The sequence below is a fragment of the Kogia breviceps genome, chromosome 7 (genome assembly GCF_026419965.1).
Source record: "Kogia breviceps isolate mKogBre1 chromosome 7, mKogBre1 haplotype 1, whole genome shotgun sequence".
In the NCBI taxonomy this organism is placed as follows: Eukaryota; Metazoa; Chordata; class Mammalia; order Artiodactyla; family Physeteridae; genus Kogia; species Kogia breviceps.
The window spans coordinates 64,963,841-64,978,454 of NC_081316.1; the positions used below are offsets into that span (position 1 = coordinate 64,963,841).

Here is a 14,614-nt window from a genome sequence, read left to right on the forward strand (position 1 = left end):
TGTGACATCAGAGCTGAGATCAGAGGTCATCTTAGTCACATGGGGAAAAAGAGACTCAGAAGGAGGGTGAAGAAGTCTGCCCCCGGTCACTCAGCCGGTGACAGAGTGCAATTCTCCTTCCCTACCTTCTGGGCCCCTCTGGCTGCCACTTCAGGGCTCAGAGGACTCAGAAACTCAAAGGTGCCCAGGGTGAGTGCAGGGGCTTTGTGGCCTCGCCCTCCTCTCCAGCTCAGGGAGGGAGGAGCTGGGACAGGCAGGATGCAGGATGAGGGAAATTGTAGGAGAAAAGCTGCAGCTGGTGGCTTCTTGCAGAGGAAGAAACACATGGTAATTTCTCCTGCCCACTGAGTGACAGGACCACAGAGGACAGAGAACTCGGACATTATTCTCTCCCAGCATCTCTCCCATTTCTCAGGTGGGCAGACCAAGGAGAGGGCTCCTTGCAGAGGGGTCACAGCAGGAGTGCAAATCACCGATGTCAGAGTCTGGTCTCCTCTGCCATGTTGCCAGTTGTGACTCGGGGCCTGGCATGGGTTAGAAACGCAGGAGTCATCGAAGGCTTTGGAGATGTGTTCAACGGACACCTCCGTGAAGCCTTCTGGGATCACAGCCCCTCCCTCTATTCTCCCTAACGCCAGCCCTGCCCTTTGGGGCAGCCCCTCCTCTGGGGAGGCACTAGCAGAATTCCAAGTGTTGGTCACTGGGGACGTTGTACTTGAGCTTGTGGGCTTCGAAGAGGTTGCTTAGCTCCTTCATGTAGTGCTGGTGCAGCCTGTCCACCTCTCCCTGTGAGGGACGCGGTGTCTTCTGCACCTTGATGGGCGTCCCCACTGCAAGACACAAAGGAATGAGGTGGCCCAGAGCAGGAACCACTGGAGTTGCAGGGCCCTTGGGGTTCACACCACAGTGGTCATCGGTGCAGGAAAGTGCTCTTACTGTCTCACTTTCAATTCTATTTTGGGTGATAAGTTCTAAGATGTTAGGGCAACTCCAAGATTCTGATATATTAACAATACCACCAGCTGGCATTTACAAGCAATATCTCCTATAATCGTCCTAACAATCCTATATGGATAGAATCTGCTATTATTCCTGTTTGACAGGTCAGTCAATGAGGCTCAAGGAGGTTAAGTAACTTGTTCAAGGTCACATAGCCAGGAAGAATCAGTGCCAGGTGGTAAGCCCTGGGGGTGTGCTCTTAACCTCCAGGCCAGGTGGCTCTGGGAGTCTCAGATACCGCGATGGGAAGCGCCTGTATGTCTCGGGGGGAGGCGGCCCACAGCCTAAGCACCCTTCTTCCCCCCTCTCTCTTTATGCTGGCCTGCAGTGCCCCCTTTCTAGGGAGGGATCGGGAGGCCCTATCTACCTCCTTCCTCTGGTTCTGCCTGGCTCAGAAAGAAGCTGCTATGTGTTCTTCTCTTGGGAATGGCTCTGGAGGCAGCACTTGTGAATTATATTCATGAAAATATTACCACACAATCCAGGGAAAGTCATGGTGTAGGGGGCTAACCAAGTCTGTATTCAACTAAGAAATGATTGGGTGGGTGGAGATGAACAGACCTCTCTCTACAAGCTTTGCCATTGGAATCTAGGTGAAATCCAAGAAGAAAGCAAATGAGCTGTCCAAATAGCTGGAAAGACGGTGCCTACGTCCATGCACTGAAGCCCATGCCCATTATTTACAGGAAAATCCCTCAGGCTCTCTTTCATAGCCTGCTGATTGCTACTTTACACACAATCCTAACACCTGGAATGCCCTTCCCTTGTATCCATCTTCTCCAATAAGCCTTATGACATCATCTGGTCAGAATTAAACTCTCCTTCTTTGGTGTAATAAAAAAGTCAAATAGATCCTGACCAAACCTCAACTTATTTACTCAAGGGCAGTGTTCTTTGGGAAATGATTTAACTTCTCTGAGTCTCAGTTTACCATCAGTGAAATAGGGATGATAGTCCCTGCCTCCAAGATTGTTGGGATAACTGAGCTGCTGCATGTAAGGAGCCAGTACAGTGCCTGGCACACAGCAGGTGCTTGGTACTCAGTAGTGGCTACTGTTCTTTATCTCTCTGTTAGAGTTCTCCTCCCAGACTGCCTTATATCTGCCTGTGTAACTGTTTCCCAGTCTAGAATGTGATTTCCACAAGGTCAAAGATGTGTCTGGCCCATGTGCATGTCCCCTTGCAGCACACAGCCTGGGCCCCTTGCCCTGTAGGCTTCCCCATCCCAGCCTGGATCTTAGCTCACCCACGGTGGTGATGGGCTGGCGGTAGGGCATAAGACCAAAGCTGTACTGGAAGACACCACGGCCATAGAAGAGCGGGAGGGAGACTCCCATGATCTTCTGCAGTCGGTTCTGGGTCCGGCGCAACCAGGACCCAGGAGAGTTGTCAACCTGGTCAAATAGGTCATTCTCCCCAAAGGAGAAGACTGGCACCAGAGCTGCCCTGGAGGGAGACAGGAGAGAGGGTTAGGAGGTGCAAGAAGGTGCAAGCTTGTCACCTAGCTTCCTGCAGGGACCCAGTGACCAGGAATTGGGGTAGAGAACAGAGCCCTGGGTCGGAAGTAGGAGGCCTCTGGTGTCTCCCAGTCCTGCTATGGCCTTGCTTTGTGATTGTGGGCAGGTCCCAGCTCCTCTCAGGGCCACTGCCTGGCAGTTGTAACATAACAGGGAGACTAGAACGCTGCAGAGTCCTCCCAGATAAAAAACATTTGCAAACTTTGGAAAAATCTCACCTGCCTCAGTTAGCTTGTATCCTTCAAAGGTGCTCCAAGGTAGGAGAATAGTTCTGAGCAATGCCCCAAACTCCATTCTCCCAGATCCCCTCCATCTCAGGTCTATGCAAGCTTTCAGTAGTATGACCCTTGACACTTAGTCCCTTTAATCACCAAATCTCCCTTCTAGACTCTTCTCTGGGTATTTGGGAATGAGACAGTACATCATCACCAACACACAATCTTCATTGTGAATGGATTGAGAATCTCCCTGCCAGGGCTTCACCGGTGGCACAGTGGTTAAGAATCCACCTGCCAATGCAGGGGACACAGGTTCAAGCCCTGGTCCGGGAAGATCCCACATGTCTCGGAGCACCTAAGCCCATGTGCCACAACTACTGAAGCCCGGGCACCTAGAGCCCGTGCTCCACAATGAGAAGCCTGCGTGCCGCAAGGAAGAGCAGCCCCCACTCGCCGCAACTAGAGAAAGCCCACGTGCAGCAACGAAGACCCAACGCAGCCAAAAATAAATAAATTAAATAAATTTTAAAAAAATCTCCCTTCCAAAATAGGATCTGTATTAATCTCTGCTGTCTTCCCACTAAAATACAATCCTTGCCAATCTCCAACTGAACGAGAGCCCTCTGCCCCAATACCCGTGCATCAGGGCGAGCCTGATGAAGCCCTTGCGGTTCCGCAGCAACAGCCTGTAGGCTCCAGGCCGGGCGTTCAGTGCCTCCTGGGCGCCCCCAACAATGATGGCCAGCAGGCTGCCACCTCCTTTCCTGTTCAGAATGTGAGCGGCGCTCTCCTTGTCTGCTGAGACCAGCCCTGGGGAGAGGAAGAAGGTCAAGTATGGTGTGAAGGGGGCAGGGATGGTGGAGGAGGATGTGCTCGGGGCTCCATCCCCCCAACTGGGAGTTCCCTGAGGACTGGGACCGTGTCCTCCTCCTCTTCCCAACCCCTTGCCGAGCTCTTTGCTGGGCACGGAGCTGTGGGAAGTGCTTCCTTGGGTCTAGTCTCCTTCTCCACTACACATGTTCTTGGATTAAGTACAGAATTGTTAGAAGTCCTCCTTAAAATCCCTCCTCCGTGCCTCCGGCCCTCATCTTCCTGGGCTACCCAGGGGTGGGAAGACTCACCCCCTGACATGATGTAATCCCTGAAGAAAGGGGTCCAGAACCACAAGTTCAGCATCATCAGATGTGGGCGGATGCCGGGGAACAGTGAAGAAAAACCGGTGCTCTCGGTGCACAGGTTGGTAAAAGCTCCAGCCGCCAGGACCCCATGGGGGTGGAAGCCAGCGAGGTAGTTCCGGGAGGGGTCCAGCTCCACGGTCTTGACCAGCTGCAGGGACAGCAACCTGGTGAGTCAGGGCTGGATCTCAGGCCCTCCCTGATTCTGCCATCACCAGTGTGACCTTGAGCAACTTGCTCCCCCTCTCTGAGCCTCAGGTTCTTACAAAGATGGAGATACGCATTTGAATGCATCTAGGGAGACCGTGGTGCCATCTGTGTCTCAGACTCGCTGCTGGCTTCGGACAAATTGCTTCCCTCTCTGGCTTTTAATTTATCAAATGTGGACATTTGACCCTGTCCCACCTACCTCCCAGGACTGCTGAGAAGCTCAGGTCCATGAGTGCCATGGAATTACCAAGACTACAGGACAGGATAATCATAATTGATACATTGAATTATAATTGGTATAGTTCATACACCATCAAGGGCCACACAGGGGCGCCACTATGCTTGAAGAGCCCTATTTTAACAAAACTCCCTATGAGAAAATTTGGCGCTTAGGACCTGGAAGTGAGCATTTGCAAGATATATCAGGGGTGGTTGAAAGAGCGTGCAGACCTGGAGACTGGCCCTAGTCCTGTTTACCCCTCTGTACAATGCAAATGTCTCCCTGGTGGTTCTCTGCTCCCCCCATGTCAGACCTTCATTGCCATTCATCCACCTCTTCCCCTGCCCATTGGCAGCTCTGCCCTGGTCTGGTCAGTCCTGCAGTGTGGAGGGTGCCACGGAGACCACTAGATATTGTAGAGGGAGTGGGAGAGGAGAGCTGTTTGTCATTAGCGGCTTCCAGGCAAAGTGGGGTGAGGGTGGGAGGAGAGGAACTGAGTTAACAAATGCTGCTCCTGCCATTTACTGGACAGGCTTCAGTGTGCAAAGATTACTGCTGGGACAGTGACTGTGTGTGTGACCAACCCCTTCTCTGCTCTGCCAGTAACTGCTGGGCCTGCCATTTACAGAGCCCTGTTATCTGGGAGGCACAGCCATCAGAGCTGGAGGCACTGAGGCCCCTGGACCAAGCCCTAAGCCCCTGGCAGGAGGCTCCCTGACAATTCTGCATAGGCCCTGCAATTTGCACTTCCAGGCGTGAGCAGTCCATTCCACTCTGGCTCAGCTTTGGCACCATGAAAGTTCATCCTGTCACTAAGCTGAAATTTTCAGAATGACCCTGAGGAGTCTTGTTGCCTTCGGGCCCCAGAGGCCTGGCTGCCGCTCTCAGAGCAGCCTGGTGGGACCCAAGGGACAGCAATGGGGGTCTGATCCTGTCTACCCTACCCAAGCCGAACAGCCCCAAATTGTCCTGTCCTTGACCTGGACTTGATCTCCGCAAATCCCCCCCCCCCCCCGGTTACCCTTGACCCTTTGCAAAAAGGCTGAGAGGACCATAGGTGGAGGCGCCATTGCTCCTCCAGATGAGGACAAACCTCTGCCACTCATTCGGTGGGGATTTACTGGACGTGAAAATAAGGACAAGCTGAGATAATTCTGGTTATTCTCATTGGGAAAGGTGTTTCCTTAGGAACCCATCTCGGTGTGTTTGCCTCTCACTGTTGTGGCCTCTCCCGTTGCGGAGCACAGGCTCTGGATGCACAGGCTCAGTGGCCATGGCTTACGGGCCCAGCTGCTCTGCAGCATGTGGGATCTTCCCAGACCGGGGCACGAACCTAGGTCCCCTGCATCGGCGGGCGGATTCTCAACCACTGTGCCACCAGGGAAGCCCATCGGTGTGTTTCTTGAAAAACATACCTGGCTCCCCGCATTGAAGCACTTGCTTATGAATTCTCTTTCTCAGCTAGTGGGAAAATAATTTTGTACAATCTGCCTAAACACAATGAGGCAGTACTTAACAATATTACAATTGAAAAACGTAACTGACCTTTTAGGCCAGCGACTCCACTGCTGAGGAATTTAGCTACAGAATTTCTCATACTTGTGCAAAATGACATCTGAACAAGATTATTAACTGAAGCATCATTTTTAGTAATACCAAAACTTGACATCCACTCAAATGTCCATCAACAGGGCCCATTTAGACAAATTATGGAACATTCACTCATGGGCCACTGTGTAGCCATAGGGATGTATGACATAGCTCTTCCTGTCCTGATATGGGAAGATGCCACAATTGCTTGTCGGGTGAAAAAGCAAAGAGCAAGACAATGCGTGCAGAACGTCACCAGCTGTGCCGAGAAGGGTAACAGGAGATGGAGACAGCTCCTCCTGGGGGAAACGTTGCCTGATTCTCCACCATTAGCCCTTTAGGAAGGCTAAAGGTGAGGTTGGAAAGCTCCAAGACACAGAGACTGTGCCCTCATTTTGCTTGAAATTCACCACTAGATGCTAGTTCGTAAAATCACAGTAAGAACTGATAGAAGATCAGGGATCCACATGCATTTGACAGGGAAGGAAGAGGCTTGTGAATGTGGGGAGCTCCAGCATAGTAGGGACTCCTTATCTGGGACTCCCTGCCTCCTGACCACCCTAAGATCCCTGCAGGACCTGTGCTTTGAAAGTATGTGGAAGAGTAGGAGGGTCTCCAGGGAGGTGGTGGGGTCCAGAATCTGCAGGCCCCCATGCCACCCCTGCAGGCTCCCAGCTCAGGACAGGCAAATCAAAGTGTTCATCTTCTCACTCCCTGCAGTCCTCTTGGTGGTACTGCCCGCCCTCTTCAGGTGGTGATGCCACAGGCCTGCAGTGGGCAACAATCCTGAACACTGTGCACACGGAATTTCTGCAAAACAAGTCCAGTGTCCCACCGGTGTCAGTAGTGCCAGGGTTGAGAAACCCTCCTGGAGAGCTAACTGGCTGGGGGAGGAGCAGGAGGATGGTGGATAGGACAGGCACAGAACTGCTCAGCATCATTTTCTGCAACTGTCAGCAGCTCCAGCTGTAAAGAGAGCCAGATGCTGTCCTTTGGAGGTCGCGGGGATGGCAGGAAGACAGCCCCCTGGAGAGCTTTCAGTTGAAGAGCTCCAGTTCTGTGGAATGGTCTGCACTGGCCTCCATTACCTTGTCCCTAAAATCCTCTCCAGCCTCATCCCCAGGTGCACCTTCTGCTTTAGTCACACTATTGCTCAGAAACCATGCAGTGGCAGAGGCTTCTGGGCCTGAGCTTGAGCTCTTCCCTTTGCAGGCCGCCTTTCCTTCCCTGGTGGACTCAGGATTTAGCTCACAGTGTGGAGTGAGACCACAGAGCCAGAATCTACAAAGCTCTACTTGAGGCCAGAAACCACTTATAGTTTTCTTTGGCTTGGTAGCTGATGTTACAAACACTCTCAGGCTCCAGGCCATACTTTCCCATGGAAACTCTGGCCTTCCTGGCACAGGACAGTGAGCCTGGGAAGAGGAGAGGGAGGGATGGGAATTCAGAATCTCAAAGCTCAGAAGTCCTGGGGTGGGGATGAAGGACTCTGCCCATGACATTCCCAAGGCTTCCCTCGGGACCCAGCAAACCCTGCTCATTTCTGCTGACAAGGTCCTGGGAGGGCACCCTGCAGAGGAAGCAGATATGGGGTCGAGGAAGACTGCCCCCACCCGGGCCCCTCGGTTTGGCTCAGCACTGCCCACTCGCTCTGCCCTTCAACACCTATCACCCCTAATGAGCATGGAAGCCTCTGCCAGCCAACTTCCTGCCCTCTGCCCAGCCCCTACCCTGTTGCCCTGCCTTGCCCTGCCCCATCCCACCCTTTCCCTTTGCCCAGGAGGCCCTGCTCACTGGATGCTAAGGGCTCCTGCACCCGAGCTGTTGCCCAGCCTTTGCTAGTCCTTGCTGGGCCCCAGAACTCTCAGAAGGGAGCAAGGCAGGAACTCTAACTCTGCTTCTGAGTGCCCATGACTTGGCCAAGCTGTTTACCCTCTTTGAGCCTGTTTCCTCCATTCCCTATTGCTTTACCAGCGGGGGACCTAATTTCTGGAGGGCTCCCAGATTGGGGTGGGAGAAGCCATGCAGGTGTGAAGGCCAGAACAGCCAGTCTCTGGACTATCAGAGTCCTCCCTAGACCCATAGCCATGCCGACATCTCCCCAGAATCCCCAGCGGTTCAGTAAAATAATACAAACTACTAGTTTACCAAGAACATACAAAGTGCTTTACTTGCTGTCTCATGGAATCCACACAACCCAATGATGTATGTGGCATCATCTCTACTTTACATATGAGGAAACTGAAGCTCAGAGAGACTGTGTGACTCACCCAAGGTCACGCCACTTGTATGTTGCAGAACTGATAATAGAACCTAGTCTGTTCAGCTCCAGAGGCCACACTCTATATGTTTCTTCTCTCCTGTTTCCAGAGGAGGGCTACTTGCCCCTGCCTGGCACCTCTCTGAGTCCCCATTGCTTTCCCCATCCTATCTGGACAATAAGTCATCCCTGCCCAGCTGCTTAGACCCAAGAGTTCAGTCTGTCTGGGATTCAGGAAAGGAGCCAAGGTCAGCTCACTCTAATCAAGGATCCTGCTCCACTCAGGACTGAACTTTGGGTCCAGGGTCAAGTGTCCAAAAGGCCATGAGGTGCCCTGAGTCAGAAAGTCAGAGATTCAAAAGCACTCACGTGGGAGGGATCCGTGTGCTCACTGGATACTTTTTTTTTTTTTAATTTAATTTTTTTTTTTTTTTTTTTGCGGTATGCGGGCCTCTCACCGTTGTGGCCTCTCCCAGTGCGGAGCGCAGGCTCCGGACGCGCAGGCTCAGCGGCCATGGCTCACGGGACCAGACGCTCCATGGCATGTGGGATCCTCCCGGACCGGGGCACGAACCCGTGTCCCCTGCATCAGCAGGCGGACTCTCAACCACTGCGCCACCAGGGAAGCCCATGGATACATTTGTAAACTAAGATTTAGAATGGGGCAAGGCCTTGTCCAAGGATGCCTAACATACCAGAGTGAAGGGCAGAATCTGAGAACAAGTTCAGGGTCCTCTCCCCGGTCCCTTTAAACTGACTTAATGTACAAACTTTAAACCAGTAAAAGAGCTTTGTATGTGAACTTGATCACATCCTTGTCCCACTCTAGGGGTCAGTCTCCTCATCTTATGAAGTGTGGGGCTAGAGGGTCTCTTAGGATCTTAAGTTTATTACCTTCACCCCCAAAGCATGGCTATTGAGGGGTTTATACCTATAAGATACATATGTGTGCCACACTACATGGCCCACAGAGCTCCTTCAAATCCTGTTCATTCATCAGTCCTCATACTTGCCCCACACCCCTGCAGGTGGGAAACCATGGCCAGACAGAAGCTGGACTCTTCCCCAGGCCACATAGTGGTGGAAGCCCGGCTCCTGCCTCCCAGCCCAGTATTCTGCTTACTGCACACAGGGCCGCACTTCCCCACGGACACATGGGGCACTACGGTCCTGGCCACACCCCAGCTAGCCCCATTACTCACCGAGACGGGGAAATAGTCCTTCATGTACTTCCATATGACCCAGCGCCTTAAGGCCTCAATGCGCCTGCCACCCTGCCATGGCTTGTCTCGGTCCAGGTACCACCAGGTTGCATACAAGATACTGAAGATCCAGAATCTTGTGAACAGGAGACCTATGAAGACCACAATGCAGATCTGGGCTGGGGAGGGAAGCAGGAACCATCAGTGGTCAGAGGGGTGAAGGAAGGATTTCTACCCCTAGGCCCAGCACTAGCAGCACTGTCCTGTCCGGCCCTCACCCCAGGGAGAAGGGGTCAGCCTCCCCTGCCTTCAAAGAGGAAGAAATGCAGCCCATCCAGTGTCATACTGGGAGCCTGGATTTGAAGCCAGGTAGGCCTAACTCCAAACTTACTTTTTCCCACTGCACCAGGCTACCTCATTCACTCCAGTCTTCCCCCTCCACCTCCTCTCTGTCCAGTTAAGTATCTGTATTCACCAGGTGCTCAATAAATGCCTGGGGGAGAAGTGACTGGTTTAACTGTTTCTCGTTTCCACCCTTTGGGCCCTCAGAGAAAAAGGAGACATTCTCTCTGCCCAGCCCTCTCTCTGTCCACTCTCGCCCATCTTTCCATAGATAAATCCTGCCAGATCCCCCCTCTAATTAAAGTCCTTCCATGGCTTTCTATAACTTTAAAAACAGCCCTTGTAGCTCAGCCTGGCATTCAGGCTCCCCACGGCTGGTCTGATCCCCCTCCCACTCCAGCCTCACTCACCCACGTGTACCCCATGCTCCGGCCACATGAAACTGCTCAGTGTACCTACACTGAGAGATTGAGTTTCTTCAATCTCTTAGCTTTCGCTTATGCTGCTTCCTCTGCCTGCCATGCCCTTTCCTGGTGAAGGAGGCAGGAAGGAAGAGGTCAACTTGTAGCTGGCCCATGGATTGGGGTGCAGCATGGCTAGGACCAGGCCAAGTGAGGAAATACCTTCTTACCTACGATTCCAAGTCCCTTGCGGCAAGCTAATCCTGGCTTCATCTCAGGGTCAGGGGGTCTGTGGGGCTGACCCTAACCTGATGCTAATGGAACATCATTCCCAGAGTATATTTCTCCCTCCCCGTCCCATTCCTTCCACTCAACATCATGCACTCACACTCTTAAAAAGGTCAGCCTCCAGTTGTATTGCATCTGAAAGTGGGGTAGACTGGGTTTGTCATTCCTGGCAGGCTTCCAGGAGAAGGGGACTTTTGACCCGGTCTGAACAGTAGTAAAATTCATAAGCCAGAGAAAATAGGTTGGGGCTCACAGATGTTCACTTTACACAGAACACCTATGTGCCAGGTGTTGGTGGTTCAGCCGTGAACAACAGAGAAAAATTCCTGCCCTCGTGGAGCTGACTTTCCAGTGCTGTGCTTGGGGCACTTGTTTTGTTTTTTAAAATTTCTATGGTGGTAAAATATACGTAACATACACTTTATATCTGAACCATTTTTAAGTGTACAGTTCAGTGGCATTAAGTTCATTCACAGTGACCATCGTGACCATCCATTCCCAGAACTCTTCCCATTTTCTCAAACTGAACCTCTGTATCCATTAAACAAAAACTCTCATGTCCCCCTCCCCCAGCCCCTGGCAACCACCATTCTCTTTTCTGTCTCCATGAATTTGATTAGTCCACAAACCTCACATAAGAGGAATCATAAAGTATTTGTGTGTGTGTGTGTGACTGGCTTATCTCACTTAGCACAACGTCCTCAAGATTCATCCATGTTGCTGTATGTTTCAGAAACTCCTTCCTTTTTATGACTGAATAACATTCCACTGTGTTATTTGCGGCATTTGCTATACATTCATCCATCAATGGACCGATGGACACTTGGGTTTCTTCCACCTCTGTACTTTATTTTAAAATTGCATTGACTTAGTCACTAATAATGAAAAATGGGGAGACTTCACACTCAAACCCATTCATCTGTCGTCTCTTGAACATCTGGAAGGAGTGGCAGTCCTGACTCACTGCCATCGCAGGCAGTTCCCCTCCAGGCATTTCCCCTCCTTCCAAGGCCTGCTGGCCAATGGCTGCTGGAACCGTGCTCTCACATCAGCCTTGTGATTCCTGGAGGATTCAGAAAAGGATGAACCACACTCCTGGTTGAGTTGATCACTTTTTTGTTTGCCTTTAAGTTTTTTTAATAAAAAACTTGAAAGGGAAAGTTGCAGAAGAGTGGGAATGAAATGCCACCACTTGCATGAAGAATAACATGTCCACCCTTGTGGATGCTCATGCATAGAGGACGGAAGGACACCTGCAGATCTGGAGGGAGGAGGCAGACGCCAGGAGATAAGGGATAAGGATGGCTTGGCAGTTGACTTAGATTTTATCATTTTTATTAACATAACAAATATATATATATATATATTTTTTCTTGCGGGCCTCTCACTGCTGTGGCCTCTCCCGTTGCGGAGCACAGGCTCCGGATGCACAGGCTCAGCGGCCATGGCTCACGGGCCCAGCCGCTCCGCGGCACGTGGGATCTTCCCGGACCGGGGCACGAACCCGTGTCCTCTGCATCGGCAGGTGGACTCTCAACCACTGCGCCACCAGGGACGCCCCATAACAAATATTTAATGTGAGAAAATGATAAAGAACCTCAGCTAGGACTCTCTGCCCTTGGGCAAAATCAAAACTCTATGTGGGTCGCTCCCCCTTTCAGAAAACCACCTCTAGAGAATAAAACCGAGTTGTTAATAGTGGTTCCCTGGAGGGAATTCCCTGGTCATCCAGTGCTTAGGACTCTGAGTTTTCACGGCTGCTTTCACACAAGCCACAATGTGCAAGGCCCAAAATAAATAAATAAATAAATAAAAATAGTGGCTCCCTGGAGGGTAGGATTTGGGGAAGTCTTTCACTTTTAGGATACATATTTTGTTTGGATGTGTTACAACAGCACATATTCATTTTTGTAACTAACATAGCATGTTAATGTTAGGAAAAAACCCTCACAAGAGGAAGTTGCACTTGACAGAAAGAACTCTCCACCATCCCCCTCACCCTGAGGTCACCTTTTAACTCCTGTCAGCAGGCAAAACCCAAACTTGGGGACCTTTTCAGTCCCTTAGGAAGGGAGACACCTTCTTTCACCTTGTAACACCAAGGGGGAAAAATGTAAGAGCCCACTTTACTGCGACCCAGAGAAGGTATGAAAATTGGCTAGGGTCCCACAGCAAGTTAGTAGGATGGGACCTGGCATTCAATTCTACTCTTTTGTCTACATCATGCTCCCAACATTCATTCATTCAACCAACATTTATCAACACCAACTCTTCTAGGAGCTGGAGATGCAGCTGAGAACAAGACCAACTATTTGAATGGAGCTTACCTTCTTCCTGTGTGAGTGTGTGAATTATAGAGGAGAGGAAAGGAAACAGAGTAAACGTGTAACCCACTGGAAAGTATTTGTTTCTGGGCCCTGAGTCCTCAATGACAGGTCCTGGTTGACCTCTCCGGCCACTTCTTTGCCCCTCCCCAAAATGCCTGCTCTATGTCCAGCGTGAGCCAGCCGTTCACAACATGTGTGGTGTTTACTCCCCCACTGGAAGCCCTTACTCTTCTGCCAGCCTGTAAATCCTGCCCTGTGGACACATCCCCTAAGTATCCTTGAAAAGGGGCCCTTTCTTTCCACTCACTGCCAGACCAGGGAAGGCAATCGTTTTCTTAAAGGGCCAGATTGTAAATATTTTAGACTCTGAGGCTATATGGGGCAACTTGGAGGATATTACAAAGGCATGTAATCATTTGAATTACGCAAACATTTAAAATGTAAATACTATTCTTGGCTCATGGGCTGTACAAATGCAAAAACAATCAGTGGGCTGGATTTGGCCCATGCCACATAACTTGGAGACCCCGATCTAGCTGGCGGCTACTCCCTGCTATTGGTCTACCCCCCACACCCCAAACACAGCAGATCCATAGACTTCAGGCACTGAGACCTGTCCCACACTGATGGGACCTTGTCACTCCTGTACCAAACAGCCTCCTGGGCTCCCCTTTGTCCCCAGGATAAGGGACAAGGTACGAGCTCCTGCGTCTGGCACGAGTGGGCTCAGACCCCTTTGCTCAGCGACCTTTCCTCTAGCTGCAGACCCAGCGCTGCTTGACCACCCTGTGCTGCTCCTGACATTCCCAGGATCCCTGGCTGGGCTGGGGGTGGGCACAGACAGTCAGACACACTCCTGCTGGGAAAGCTTTCCCAAGGCCAGCTGGGCAAGATGTCCCTCATCCTCTGTAATCCCCGGGCCTCAGCCCACCTGGCTCTGGGCCCCCAGTGCCCTTTGCCCAGGAGCCAGCCTACTTGTCGACTTGTCACCTCCTCCCCCTGCCGCCTTCCCTCTCCTCCTCTGGCAGTAGGAGGAGTCCAGACCTACAGCCTGGGACAGTTAAGGCAATTAGCTTCTCTGCTCATTTGTGGAATGGGGTAACCGGGGATATTTTAAATGTTTTAACAACCCTTAGGGCAGAGACACAGGTCAATCGTCAGGGATGCTAGGGGCAGGGAACTAGAGGGCTTGCTTTAGCTTTAAAATTTCGGAGAGCTTCTGAGCGAAGACAAGGGGCATGTGTATGGTGTGTGTGTGTGTGTGTGTGTGTGTGTGCGCGCGCGCGCATACCCATGTTTGTGTGTGAGTGTGTGAAATGGCTATTGACCAGCCTGTAAAGAGTATGTCCACACTTTAACGCCAGTGTAGTGGCATCAGCGTACAGGCTGAACACTAGCCCTGGGGGGAGCACTCCCTACCCAGTCTGGCACAAGCAGGTGAGATGAAGAATCCCATGGCCTCCCGTCCCCCCAGCCCAGCTCACCTTACCCAGAGCCAGAAAGGAGAAAACCCACTGCAGGACCACAAAGGTCTGCATCCTGCGCTCCCATGGCACGGACAAGGGTGCAAACTTCACCATGCTGTCTCTTTGGTTGATTCCGGTGTCTTCTCTGAGCTCTGCTGTGGTCTGAGGCACCTACTTACTGGTTTTTGCTGCTGCCAGAGGTTGAGTAAGCGTTAGTGGTTAGGGAGGAGGGCGCCCCACCCCACACTGCCCAGCCCAACACCTCCCTGCCTCCGCCCTGGCAAGGATCTGTTTCCTGGTAGAAAGCTTTGAACCCACTTGCCCTGGAGCCAGGTAAAGGAAGGAGGAAGGGAAGGCCATTTGCCTCCTCAAGCAAAATCTTCTCTGCCAGATGCCTTT

The 14,614-nt window shown here is 51.6% G+C and overlaps 1 protein-coding gene across 1 annotated transcript; it reads right to left on the reverse strand.

Moving 5' to 3' along the window:
- Window positions 1-675: 675 nt before the first annotated feature.
- On the reverse strand, window positions 676-14,329 carry MOGAT2 (monoacylglycerol O-acyltransferase 2). The gene is made up of 6 exons (XM_059070846.1): window positions 14,239-14,329; window positions 9,392-9,570; window positions 3,856-4,060; window positions 3,370-3,544; window positions 2,246-2,445; window positions 676-830 (listed from the first exon to the last, which is right to left on the reverse strand). The coding sequence occupies exons 1-6, from the start codon at window positions 14,327-14,329 to the stop codon at window positions 676-678; spliced, it is 1,005 nt and encodes a 334-aa protein (XP_058926829.1).
- Window positions 14,330-14,614: the final 285 nt, after the last annotated feature.

Excerpts from the sequence above, each read along its gene's own strand:
- MOGAT2 (XM_059070846.1), bottom strand. The coding sequence starts at position 14,329 with ATGGTGAAGTTTGCACCCTTGTCCGTGCCATGGGAGCGCAGGATGCAG. Across the intron at positions 9,571-14,238 it reads TTTCTCCTTTCTGGCTCTGG|CCCAGATCTGCATTGTGGTC; the intron begins GTAAGGTGAGCT and ends TTCCCTCCCCAG. Across the intron at positions 4,061-9,391 it reads AGGACTATTTCCCCGTCTCG|CTGGTCAAGACCGTGGAGCT; the intron begins GTGAGTAATGGG and ends CTGTCCCTGCAG.